The 13,374-nt window shown below is 45.5% G+C and overlaps 1 protein-coding gene across 1 annotated transcript in view; it reads right to left on the bottom strand.

Moving 5' to 3' along the window:
• Positions 1-361: 361 nt before the first annotated feature.
• The window catches only part of LOC137646115 (ankyrin repeat domain-containing protein 54-like), a 69,588-nt gene continuing 56,575 nt past the window's right edge, over positions 362-13,374 (bottom strand). Inside the window, exons 6-7 of the mRNA XM_068379316.1 lie at positions 13,025-13,149; positions 362-2,588 (exon numbers count right to left, since the gene is read on the bottom strand). Of these exons, the coding sequence (XP_068235417.1) occupies positions 2,409-2,588; positions 13,025-13,149 (305 nt within the window). The 3' untranslated portion in view covers positions 362-2,408. The remainder of the gene's footprint in view (positions 2,589-13,024; positions 13,150-13,374) is intronic.

The raw sequence follows: 13,374 nt of genomic DNA on the forward strand, positions 1-13,374 counted from the left end.
TCTGAAGCTCAGGGCACTGGTCTTAATCTTCAGGTTGTCTTCAACAGGAACATGAAGGAAACAAAGCAGGCTTCAAATTGAAGATAAGAATGAACTAAAGAGCTTCTTTGCCATAAGCCTGCTTATTGCCAAGTCAAGTTCCAATTATGACCCCTGTAAAAACCACAGAGGTGATGGGGATCCACTTCTGTCTTACTCATGTACCGCGGCTGCCGTTATACTGGACATACTAGGACAAAGTTAGTACGAACAGCACAAACACAGTCAAAACGAGGGTGCAGGGAAGTAAGTCCATACACCACTGCGACCAAAGTCAAAGTGTGGGTTGGTCCCATGTTGGGTCAGTGCAAATAAACTCATAGAGTCAAAAAGGTTAGCTTATTGATCTTAATTATATTGCTTAATCTATGAAAGTTCTCTTGGTAGATTAACACAATTAAATAGGTTTAAGTACTATCTAGCAAGACATTTAAATTCTTTGCTTATAATTAACACCTTTTTATTGAGTAGCATGGCTGCAATAAATTTTCAAATAATCTGAGTATGAAGATTGTATTGGAGAATATTACAGTAATACAATAAATTCAAATAACCCAGGATGGGCGTTTTTGAGGTTTGTTGGTAACGTATCGAAGTTTGTACACTTTGATAGTTCCGCAGTAGCCTACTTAATTTCTCAGCAAATGTTGCCAGTCTTTAAAAAAAAAAAAAAAATGCAGTACATATGAAAACTACAAAGACCAATGGTTTCTAAACAAGGCCATAAACAATCCCATACTTATAAACAAGGCCATAAACGACCCCATACGGACTATGTTACATTCTGCAAGAAAATACATTTCTTTATAAAAATAATTTAAAAAATCAGTAAATATGCTTGTGAGAATACAGTAACGGTAGAACTTGCGTTGATTGCAGGCTTTAAAAGTATGAATCAAGTTAGAAAAACATTAGCAAATGGACAAGGTATTACTAAACAAATTTGGACTTGCAAATTATACAGCGAAGCAGTGCTCAGTGAGCGAGACCTTCCATGATGATGAAACTATTGCTTCACTCAGAGTTACTACTACTCTTAGCCTTTTTAAAATGTAGTACAGTACGACCAATATCAATAATGAAAATAAGAAAAAGGTGGTGATGATAGTGATAAAAATATCCACATCTACACAATGCATGAGTGCTCTCTCAAAATTGTTATTCGTTATTTAAAATTTCCACAATTATAGATTAATTTTAATCCTCCAAGGTCCACTCTTAACACTAAACACAATAATTTACTTTAAAATGAGAATAATTAATTAGGCTTTTGGAGGATTTGCAAGAACTACTGAAAAACTGGGTCTTTGTAGACTTGGCTTTAATTACAACTTCATTGTACAAATGTACATAAAGATAGATGTGAACATCTAGTTTCACTCTGTTAATTTAAATATAATTATACAACAAAGAAGTGAGGCAACACCACACACAAACCTTGCTCATACTGTAATTTACATAGGTAGAGGGGCAGTTGACTACTAAGCCTAGAAAAGAAGTTGGGGATTTGTTGCTTTACCGCAAGTAGAGTACATTATACCTTACAGAAAAACGTAAAAAGGAACAAAAAAATGTTGAATAAATATCCAGCCTGAAATCCTACTTATATTTAAAGTAATAAAAGAAATAGAAAATTAGCTAAATTAATGGCAACCAGACAGCATCTTGCTAATTATACTGTACATCCATACGTATTAACTGTGTGGATGAAGTACTCTCACAATTATAATACAAATAATGTGACCATTTAAAAATTATCACAATTTTCATTTTGAAATAAGGTAATGAGTCTCTTTCTGTAGTCACTTTTCTTTCAATTTAGTGGCAAGTTCCACATAAACAAATGATTTTATGGTTAAGTAGCCCAGTTATATACCATCTACGTAACTGATCACATGCATATAAAGAAGATCACAAAATATAATTCACAATTGAAATTATCTTCAATCATATTATGCATAGTTATATATTTTTTGACATGCAAATATTCTGTGCATACTGTATATACAGTACATCAATTAATTGACCCCAAAGTTATTTTAGTTCCAAAACCCTTGAAATAAAAAAAATAATTAAAATGTAAGGTGGCTTTATAACTACTGTATATGGACACATAATGCCTTATTCCAGCCAAAAGATACTTAAATTACAGAATATTATACAGTAACCTAATACAACCTGTAAAGCACTGTTTGTTTGTGGTTTTTTCCTGTGCCAACTTACAATCCTACGGTTTGCAAAATCTCATTACTAAAATAAAACTTCTCACTCAAAAAAACTTTTCTTTTTAATAACATTCAAAAGAAATGTTTTTAAATTCAACAATAAATATTCACCTTACAACCTGAACTTGACTATCACCTTGGTATTTACGCAACCTTTGATTTCACTAAACTTAAATCATGTAAAGAATTCAGAAGTGTTTTCAGATCACTTTCAACTTCCTGGCGAGAGTCTGACAAAGAAAGCTGGTTGGTAAACATTGTCAGCAATTCTGCTTCTTCTGGGTTCCCAGAGCACTCTAAATATGTCTGCATCATTTCTATTACCTGAAAGATTGTAAATGCACACTATTAGATAAAATCGATTTTAAAAAACGAACATAAAATTTAAAATAATTATCTAGATATTCTAAAATACTTGCTAAATCACTAATGCCTTTCATCACTTTTAGGTAGTAGGTTGGCCAGGGCACCAGCCACCCGTTGAGATACTACCGCTAGAGAGTTATGGGGTCTTTTGACTGGCCAGACAGTACTACATTGGATCCTCCTCTCTGGTTACGGTTCATTTTCCCTTTGCCTACATACACACTGAATAGTCTGGCATATTCTTTACATATTCTCCTCTATCCTCATACACCTGACAACACAGATTACCAAACAATTCTTCATCACCCAAGGGGTTACTGCACTGTAATTGTTCAGTGCCACTTTCCTCTTGGTAAGGGTAGAAGAGACTCTTTAGCTATGGTAAGCAGCTCTTCTAGGAGAAGGACACTCCAAAATCAAACCACTGTACTCTAGTCTTGGGTAGTGCCATAGCCTCTGTACCATGGCCTTTCACTGTCTTGGGTTAGAGTTCTCTTGCTTGAGGGTACACTCGAGCACACTCTCCTATCTTATTTCTCTTCCTCTTGTTTTGTTAAAGTTTTTATAGTTTATATAGGAGATATTTATTGTTGTTACTCTTCTTAGAATATTTTATTTTCCTTTTTTCCTTTCCGCACTGAGCTATTTTCCCTGTTGGAGCCCCTGGGCTTATAGCATACTGCTTTTCCAACTAGGGTTCTAGCTTAGTAAGTAATAATAATAATAATAATAATAATACTGGCTTCTCATAATTTTTGGGAATATTAGGTGAAATCTCCTTATAAAAAAATATCAATGTAGCCATTTTTTTCCATTTTTAGTGTTTCCATACAATACACAAATTTGATAATTTACCTATTCAAACCTGGTTGCTGAAATACGCTAATCATACTAGATGTTCCTAAGCCTGGCTTCCCTGGGAGTGGATATGTTCAAAGTCTGTTCATGGGAATAGTGAATAGACAACAAGATAACACTTGTGTGTGATGGGAGTGAAGGAGGCATGAATATAAGAGAAGCTCCCGAATAACTATATTTAGTGAACAGCACATGTATTTATAGGCCACCAAATGGTCATATAAGGGCAACAATTGCATGTGTACTTTCAACAGTTTTTGTTGTTTAAACTTAATCATAGGCCGATGGTGGTTACTGTGCGCGCTGCAGAGAAGAAAATGGTGGCTCTCCTTTCATAAAACTGTCGTTTGTTCCTCCATGGCATACAAACTATCATCAGTTTATTGCATTGTCTTTTGACCATAGGTGCATGTTCACTGCCAACTGGTAGAGGGTTCGTTAAACTGAAATCCCATGCTTGTTGACATAAGCCACCACTGTACAGAGGTTTTGTTGCTCATCATGACTACTGAGTGGCCCCTTACTATGTCTTGGAAGTGAATCAAAGTCAGGTACACTGCCTTTAGTTCCAACATGTTTATGTTTTGTCTACTTCTGTCCATAAACATTGAAGTGAAGTGGTTTAAAATGTGTGCTTCCCATCCCTCTGGACGCATCTAAGAAAATAAGCTGGGACTCTGACTACGGCAGTAAAACCCAGTCATCAAGATATCGGAAAAATCTTGTTCCCATCACATGTCCAGGCTGATATCAGTGTGAAAACACTCTAACACCTGTGGATAGTCCAAAACAGAGAACTCAAAACTGGAGTCTTTTCATTCCCAGTATGAACCAAAAGTTTCGGATGGATTGGCATTTGGATATAGGTGTCATTTAGGTTTATGGACAGCATCACGTTCTGTCTTATTGCCTTGAGGACTGTGTTAAGGGTCTCAATTTTGAACTTCCTTGCAGGATAGTCATTCAGATGGGAGGTGGTCAATGACTGATCTTCAACCTTCTGACAGCTTCTTTAATAGAAAAAGATTGCTGTAAATGACTGGAGATAAGTCGTTAACCTCCTCGATTGCTTTCCCAAGCATCTTTTTAACCTGCTCACAAAGAATAAGGCATAGGTGTTTAGAGTGAGAGTTGGTGAAGAGGAGGCAGTATCCGACACAAATAACTGCTACTGTCCAAGGTTCTACCCCCTAGAATTGCCAACTCGTCCACCATTTCGACAGGCATCCCCTCACACAGGTGGCGACGGGGGGATTGCCACCTATAAAGTGGTCGACTTCTGCCTCGCCCTAGCCTGCCATGAGGCTGTCTGTGGCGATAGAGCTAACCCTGCTCATTCAACTCCTGTATGGCGGAGGGTCATTGTCACTCTGTCTTTCTCTCGTGGGTAGCTGCTTGGGAGGTGGAGAGTTCTTGCATTAAGCAGACATCGTAGGAGGCTACTTGAAGGTGGCAGCACTCTTGAAGAAGGAAGCTTGACTTGCCTTTTCTCACTTATCTACTATTGCCTCCACCTAAAGAGGAAGTCACTCTTTGTTAGAGGGGTATTCCTCAGAGATATAGAGCCTTTCGAGGTCACTTGTCTGATGAACTTGTTGACAACTGCATCTCAGCATTTTAGTACCACTGTATTACAAAAAATCAACTGCTTTCGCTCCCAAAAGGACGAGGACATATTTTTGCGCATCCCTGCAAAATATGATAAAGTTCTGGACAAGTGGTCAACCTAATGAGACCTGCAAAGCTGACATTGATGCTGCCTCCATGGAAAATCTATCTTTCAAAGATATCATGACAAAAATAGTTTTTCTGTTGGCTTTAACATTAGCTCAATGCATAAGTGAATTACAATTGTTGTCGGTCAAGGTAGACTTCGGGGAAGACAAAATAATCTTGAATCTTCTACATTCGTTCAGAGCCGAAAATGGTCTCATACTAAAAGTCTGCCTCAATTGTTTCACATATATTCACTGAAACTGGATGAAAATAGTTCAGTAGAACATAGTTTCCTTGTTCAGTAAGAGGAGTACAGTTGTATTTGGACAAGACAAAAGGTAGTAAGAGGTAGTATTTTTAATTTATTCTCAGGGCAGAGGGTCCCTAATCATCTACAAAACCAAAAATGCTTAGTCATTCCATGTTGAAAGTTTAGTCACAGGGGCACACAAGGAGTTCAATCCAAAATTCATAAAATGCATGAAAGTGAAGGTACATAACATTAGGAGTGCAGCTACTTAACAAGTATTTTTTAGACATCTTTCTTTGGATGAAGTTTTAGCTACAGCTCAATGGTGTACCAAGTTGGCATTCACCAAACATTGAATTAAAGAAGCATGGTTTGCTCATGAAGACTATTGGCTCCAGGCCCCTTAGTTACGGCACGGGACGTGGTCGAGTAATTCCGAGTTGTTCATTTATTAGTCGCTTGTCTACGAATATCACAAATTTTAAGTAATTTGTATTTTTCCTAACATACTTACCGAGAAACACTTTCTTAGGAGTCACTGGTGGCTCCTCTCTAACGACCAGAGTTTTGCGTAGTTTACCCTACTCCCATTCTCTAAGTGACCTGGTAACGGAAGAGAACGTGACCTGGGGCAATGCCCGAGGTCGGCCATGAGGCTATGCTCTCGACCTAGACAGTATGTTTTATGTAAGGAACAATACTCTAGGACTGTAAGGCACTGCGGGGACGGTTGGGGGGGGGGCCATAACCCGAAAGTGTTTCTCGGTAAGTATGTTAGGAAACATATACAAATTACTTAAGATTTGTGATTTGTTCCGACACAGATACTTACCTCGAAACACTTTCTTAGGAGACTTACACCTTAGGAGGAGGGAGTGTCCGAAGCCCAAGACCCCAATGGACAGTAGGATAAACTACACAAAATACTCATTAAGTGTGGTAACACTTACCCTTCTGCGATTTTCTTCCTTGTGCTTGTTGTATAATGGCGAATCTTGCAACTTGATCGGTGATCGATATTTTTAGAATCGACTGTAGTACGAGAAATAGAGAGAAAATGAGGAAGAGAGGGGGATAGAAACCGTTACTGTGTCTGGATCCTCTATGTTTCGCGATTGAGCCTAGGGCTTGAGCCGTTAAATCGCGTGAAGGGCTGAAATGACCGGCCCAATGGAAAACCCGTCCAGGGATTTCCTCGTACAATCTTTAAGGTAATGAGCGGTGAAGGTCGACTGGTTGGACCAAGTTCCCACTTGGAGCACTTGTGCTACCGACATGTTTGTCTCGAATGCCAGGGAGGTGCTTATGCCCCTAACATCGTGAGCCCTGATCTTCCCTGGTGTTGGAAGTCCCTCTTTTGAGTAGGCTCGCATTATCACCTGCCTGAGCCAGAACGAAACTGTATTCCAAGATATCCTCTTCTTCGTTTTACCCCAGGAAACGAATAGGTTCTTAACAGACTGGCGGGTGCTTGTTGTTCGCTTGAGGTACTTCCTAAGTGCCCTAACTGGGCACAGTCTCAGGTCTTCCTGGTTCCCTACGTTCGGGATAGCAGGGATAGAAAACTCTCGAACCTAGGGTCCCATACCGAGGGGTTCTGAGTCTTGGCCACGAAGGAGGGGACAAACTTCAAGGTGACCTCCTTCCATCCCCTTCGAGTGTTCCACTTCGTATGACAACCCGTGTATTTCGCCTACTCTCTTAGCTGAGGCCGACACTAGCAAGAAGACCGTCTTGAGGGTGAGGTTCTTGTCCACGATGTCCTTCAACGGTTCGAAAGGCAGTTTTCGGAGCATCTCTAGAGCTCTCGCTAAATCCCAATTCGGGATTCTAGGAGTGGAAGGGGAGCAGGCTTGGTCGAAAGCCTTAATGAGCATAGAAATGTGCCTGGAGGCGCCCAGGTCTATGCCCTTGAGAAGGAAGACTTGACCCAGGGTCGCCCGAACTCCCTTAATCGCTGGGACTGACATGGCCAACCTATCCCTGAGATGAACCATGAAGTCTGCTATAATAGGCACGGACGCTTCCAAGGGCTCTATCTCCTTGTCACTGCACTACTTAACGAACACCGCCCACTTAGACTGGTAGACGGCTGCGGAAGATTTCCGCAGATACAGAGACATTCTCTTGGCTGTTTTGCTAAAGTACCCTTGTTTCTTCAGGAGACGCTGGATAACCTCCAGGCGTGTAGACGAAGGGCCTGCGGGTTTCCGTGAAACCGCTGAAAGTGAGGTTGTCTTAGTAGGTCTGATCTGACGGGCAGAGGCCAGGGAGGAAGAGTGGCAAGACTCCTTAGGTCTGCGAACCAATCCCTCTCTGGCCACCAGGGCGCTACCAAAGTCATCCTTAGGTTGGTTGCTGTTTGCACTCTGTTGAGGACTTGTCTTATTAGGGAGAAGGGGGGAAAGGCGTACACGCCCAGGCCGTCCCACTTGTGTTGAAAGGCGTCTTCCATTGCCGCCTTCGGGTCTGGGACAGGAGAACAAAATACGTGGAGTTTAGCGTTACACCTTGTTGCAAACAGGTCCATTACCGGAGACCCCCACATCTGGATAATGTGGTTTGCCACTCGTGGGTGTAGGGACCACTCTGTCGCTACTACTTGCCCCGCCCTGCTGAGGCCGTCTGCTAGGACGTTCTTCTTCCCCGGAATGAACCTTGCCGTCAGGTTGTCGTCGTCCTTCTCCGCCCACCTTGGGATTTGAAGGGCCAGATCGCACAATTCCCTCGATCTCAGTCCCCCCTCCTTCACGTATGCCACCACGGTTGCGTTGTCTGACATCGGGGCTACTGAGTTTGCCCTCATGTCCTCCTCGAAGTGGTAGCAGGCTTCCTGGACTGACCAGATCGCACAATTCCCTCGATCTCAGTCCCCCCTCCTTCACGTATGCCACCACGGTTGCGTTGTCTGACATCAGGGCTACTGAGTTTGCCCTCATGTCCTCCTCGAAGTGGTAGCAGGCTTCCTGGACTGACTTCATTTCTAGGACATTGATGTGGAGGGACTTCTCTTCTTCCGTCCACGTTCCCTTTACGGTCCTTTCTCGGAGGTGGGGTCCCCACCCTTCCTTCGATGCGTCCGTGAAGAGAAGGAGCTCCGGAAGTTGGTTGGAAAGTGGCATCCCTCTCAGGGTGTGTGAGCGATCCTGGCACCACTCTAAGGCCCGTTTGGTCTCCTGCAGGACCGGCACCACTAAGTCCATGGAACTGTTCTGGTTCCACTGAACCACCCTCAGGTGCTGTCTTCCGTGGGGAACCAGCTTCTCCAGGGACACCAGGTGTCCTACCAACCTCTGCCAATCCTTCGCTCTTCTGGGTTGTCCTCGAAGGAAGGGTAAGAGCACCAGGTCCAGGTTGTCTAGTCTGCCTGAGGACGGGAATGCCTTGACCTGTAATGAGTCGAGTACTATTCCCAGGTACGTAGTCCTGTTGGCAGGGGTTAGCTATGACTTCTCCAAGTTGACCATGATGCCCAGGTTTTTGCACAAACGTAGAAGATCTTCGCCTTGTAGTTTCAAGTCTTCCCTTGAGGATGAAAGGAGTAGCCAGTCGTCCAGGTATCTGATGAGACGAATTCCCCGTTCGTGTGCCCAAACGGAGACCATCGTGAACACTCTCGTGAATACTTGGGGGCTGTAAGACCGAAACACAAGGCCTTGAATTGCAACACCTGGGCACCCCACTTCACCCGGAGAAACTTCCTGCTTGACGGGTACCTGGAAGTAGGCGTCCTCGAGATCTACAGATATCATAAAGTCCCCTTCCCTCAAGGATGCCATGACAGTCTTTGGTGTATCCATCTTGAAGGGTATCTTCTTGATGAATTTGTTGAGGGCTGACAGGTCTATTACTAGCCTCCAACCTCCCGTTGCTTTCTCCACTAGGAACAGGCGGCTGTAGAATCCCGAACCCGGCAATTCCGCTGCTTCTAGGGCTCCTTTTTGCAACATCTTGTTGACCTCTTCGCCGAGTGCAGCCCTCTTCGCTGGGCCCTTGGACACCAAGCAGTCCGCCTGGGACGCTGGGATCAACGGGGGCGGTTGTTCCAAGAATGGAATCCTGTAGCCCTCTCTCAAAACTGAGACTGTCCACGGGTCTGCTCCGTGGAGCTTCCATGCTTGCCATGCTAGACTGAGGCATCCCCCTACCTGAGGCTTGGGCAGGGAAGGGGGGCCTCCCATCTTATCTCCTACGGGAGGAATGGCCTGCTCAGCTTCTCCTGGAGGAGGAGTAGGAGTTCCTATATGTGGGTGGTGCCGAGGAGGATCCCCTTCGGGAAGGATTCGTCGAGGTAGGCCACTGCCCCGACGGGGGTTCTCGTCTTCCATGGGTTGGGAAGGAACGCACAGTCACAGGCGCTTCCGTCACGGGCCTCCTGAAGGCGGGGCGACGCGCCATCTGCGGCTTCAGGCCGGAGAGTTCCCTCTTCTTAGCCAGTTTCTCCTTGATTTCCTCCGCCTTCTTCGTTGGAAATCATTTTTCTCCCCAGACGGAGCTATATTTCAACGCCCGAGCTTCCCTTTCGGGGATCTTGACCGGAAGATTCTTGAGTAGGGCGTCTCTTCTACGCAGAACCCAGGTAGCCGAGAGAGCCAAGGACTGGAATGTCATGAATTTAAGTGCTCGGCTACCCGACTCCAGCAACTGGTTCAGAGCCTCCCGTTTTGCAGGCTCCATTGAGTCCGTTGGGATCTGGGTGCCGACCAAGGTGGTGGCCCACCAATCCAGCCAGGCCACATTCACCAGGTCCTTGGACATCTCCTCCATCATAGCTGTCTCGGGTTGGGAGAAGAATGGGGACGCCAAGGCTGCCTTCTCGTCCAAAACGCCCTGGCACAGGATGTTAAGGGACTCCGCCGTCATGCAGGGGCCACTCGTCCTGCCCTCTAAGGAGTAGTACTTCGTCTGCGATTTAAGGCCTTGTAACAGTTTAGCCGAACTATAGCCCCTGGCGGAGTCGCTATTACGTACGATAACTTTATCGATATGGGCCCTTCCAATTCCCACATTCCTGGCCTCTGGTAGGGAGAGAGAGGATGTCTTCTGGGCGGGGGCGTTGAAGAACTTATTCAGGCCAGAGGTCCAAGTTTCCACTTCCTGAGGGGCGGGTTCCATCATGGCTAGGACTCTCCAGTAAGCAGAGTCCTCCCCCGCCGATGTCTCGCCTTCTCTTTCCTCCGAACAATGGGGCGAGGCGTGTCCACTGGCACCTTCGTGTCGACGGGTCCCTCGGCCCCTTCTCTCATCGTCGTCCGGCACTTCTCTCCTCCACGAGGGCTTTTTGGGCGAGATGGGCTCCTCCGTGAGAGCCCTCGACGGAGATGCCCGTCCTCGTGTAGCTTCACGATGGGGGGACCTGTCGAGGCTGCCCATCCTCGATGACGACTCCCTCCGCTGGGCGGACTGCGTGTCTCTCGGACAGGACTTAAGGCTGGAAGACGAAGGTGCCCGTCCTCGTGCATCTTCTCGATAGGGAGGCCTGTCGAGGCTGCCAATCCTCGCTGACGACTCCCTCCGCTGGGCGGATTGAGTGCCTCTCGGACGGGACTTAGGCCTGCAAGACGCGGTCCTCCGCTCATCGGGCGACTCCCTGGCGAGGCACGTGGAGGCCCTTCCAGGAGGACTGTCTCCCGCCCGCTCAGGAGTCGCCCTAGTGGGTCTGGCCAGGTCGTTCGTATTCTTGCTAGGGACGAAAACCCACGTCCCTTGCGGCGAGTCTGGTCTCCTGCTTTTGGATGGAGGGGAGCGGGGGCTTCTCGTGCCCCGAGATCGTGTGGGAGACCGCGAAGGGGGAGTTCCTCCGCACAGATCGATCCCTCTTCCTCCTCTGGCGTCTGCGACGTTCCCTGCTCGAGGAATCAGACGAGTCACGTCCCGAGGAGTAGGTCTCTTCGCAATATCGAGACCTTGAACCCGACTTTGGCTTCTTGGGGCTCCTCCGCAGCCCTGACGAAGAAGGAATTGTGCGATGATCCTGAAGAGGTGGCTTCGTCGGTACCCACGCGAACGGGCGAAGTATGCATGAGAAGGCCTCGCTGAGTCCTTCCTCGATGTCCAGTGGGGACCTCATAGGCGTCCTTGGTAAGTCCCACGCCAATGGGTCCTCCTGCGGGGATTCTTCTCTGCCGACGGCGCCCTCCGTCGCTGATGTCCCTGAAACGATTACCCAGGGATCTGGCGAAGAAAACGAAGCATTATTAGACCACATGGGGTCCTCCGTCGCGACGCGGCCCCATGTGAGAGAGGCACGTCCTTCGGAGCCCCAATACACTCACCTACAGGCGCCTACACTGCCTTAGCAAAAGAAGATTCCCCTGCACAATCACTCTCAAGGGAAGGATGCGCCAACTGTTTTCCTTTCAAGGACTTACCTCTTCCCCTAACCTGGGTAGGGGATGAAGGATACACTCTACCTGCCCCTTCTCCTGCCAACGTCGCGGGGGAAGATACGCTTGACTTCCGTGGTGATCTCTTCGGCGCCTTCTTCTTCTTGGTGCCGAACTTCACCCGCTGAACCTCACTCCATTCCGCACATTCGGGACACGTGTCCAACGAAGAACAGGCTTTGCCCCTGCACGAGGTACACAACGTATGCGGGTCTACCTCAGGCTTGGACAGGAAAGCCCCACACGCCTTACCGGCTCTAGGCCCAGGACAACGGCGAACATGCTCCATAGCACAACACAAAGGAACGCAAGACACAAGAACGCGAAAAGGGAAAAGCACTGAAACACTAGTAAAGCACAAGGGGGTGAAAGCTAAAGCGCGTAGTAAAGGCACTGAACACTCGCTAAAGAATCAAGACCATGTGGGAAGCACGTGGTAATCAAACAAAGGGGGTCGCACAGAGAACTGAGGAGCGGTGTGTGTGAACACGACGCGACCAGAAAACATACTGGCTAGGTCGAGAGCGTAGCCTCATGGCCGACCTCGGGCATTGCCCCAGGTCACGTTCTCTTCCGCTACCAGGTCACTTAGAGAATGGGAGTAGGGTAAACTATGCAAAACTCTGGTCGTTAGAGAGGAGCCACCAGTGACTCCTAAGAAAGTGTTTCGAGGTAAGTATCTGTGTCGGAACAAATGGTGTTATATTTAGTATTTGATTTAGATTAACGGGATCAACGTTCAGAGGCAATCTGCAGTACTATTTTTAATTACTTTCACTAGAGTATTCTAGACAAGTTACCTAGACCAGATAGGTAACCCTAATCCTCGTTGCATTACTGGCACTTCAATTTATCCTTCTCCCTCTTTCAATTGCTCCCCACCTCCAAAAGTCAGCAATATCAACATCAGGGGATATCCATAAAAATAAACAAAATTTTAATAATTAATTTTCATATTTTTATAGTCTCCTGATATTCATTTACCACTGACTTGTGGTATCAAGAGGAGGGATAATGTTGGCTTCAATACTTTAGGCAACATATAATAAATAGGTTTGTACATAAACATCTTTTGCGTAACAGAAACAGTTTACTCAGAATTTTTACCACTACAGAGCATTTTGATATATAGATTTGATAGAAAGCCTACAGAAAATGGGAGCAACTTTAAAAAACCCACCAACCTGATAGACTTGTCTTTTAATTTCTTGTGAGGAGGAATTACTATCCCTCTGAAGATTTCTCAGCTTTGATCGTGCTAGGTGCAAAGGAGAGTATCCCTGATTATCTGCTTGTCTTACATTTGTGCCTGGGGAAGTAGAAAGAAATTGTAAATGGTAACCACAGCATACCATATCAAATGTTTAGTCCCTCAACGTAGCATATGTTTTATGGCATAAGCTTCTAATAATTGACCAAAAAAGGGAAGTATTATTAAACACACTTTGTTAAACCCTGCACTTGAGTGTTGAAAATGTCTCACAGCTGATGATTATTCAACATCTTATAGAAGCTAAAATAAACTGCACTATAA

This window comes from Palaemon carinicauda, chromosome 8 (genome assembly GCF_036898095.1).
Source record: "Palaemon carinicauda isolate YSFRI2023 chromosome 8, ASM3689809v2, whole genome shotgun sequence".
Lineage (NCBI taxonomy): Eukaryota > Metazoa > Arthropoda > Malacostraca > Decapoda > Palaemonidae > Palaemon > Palaemon carinicauda.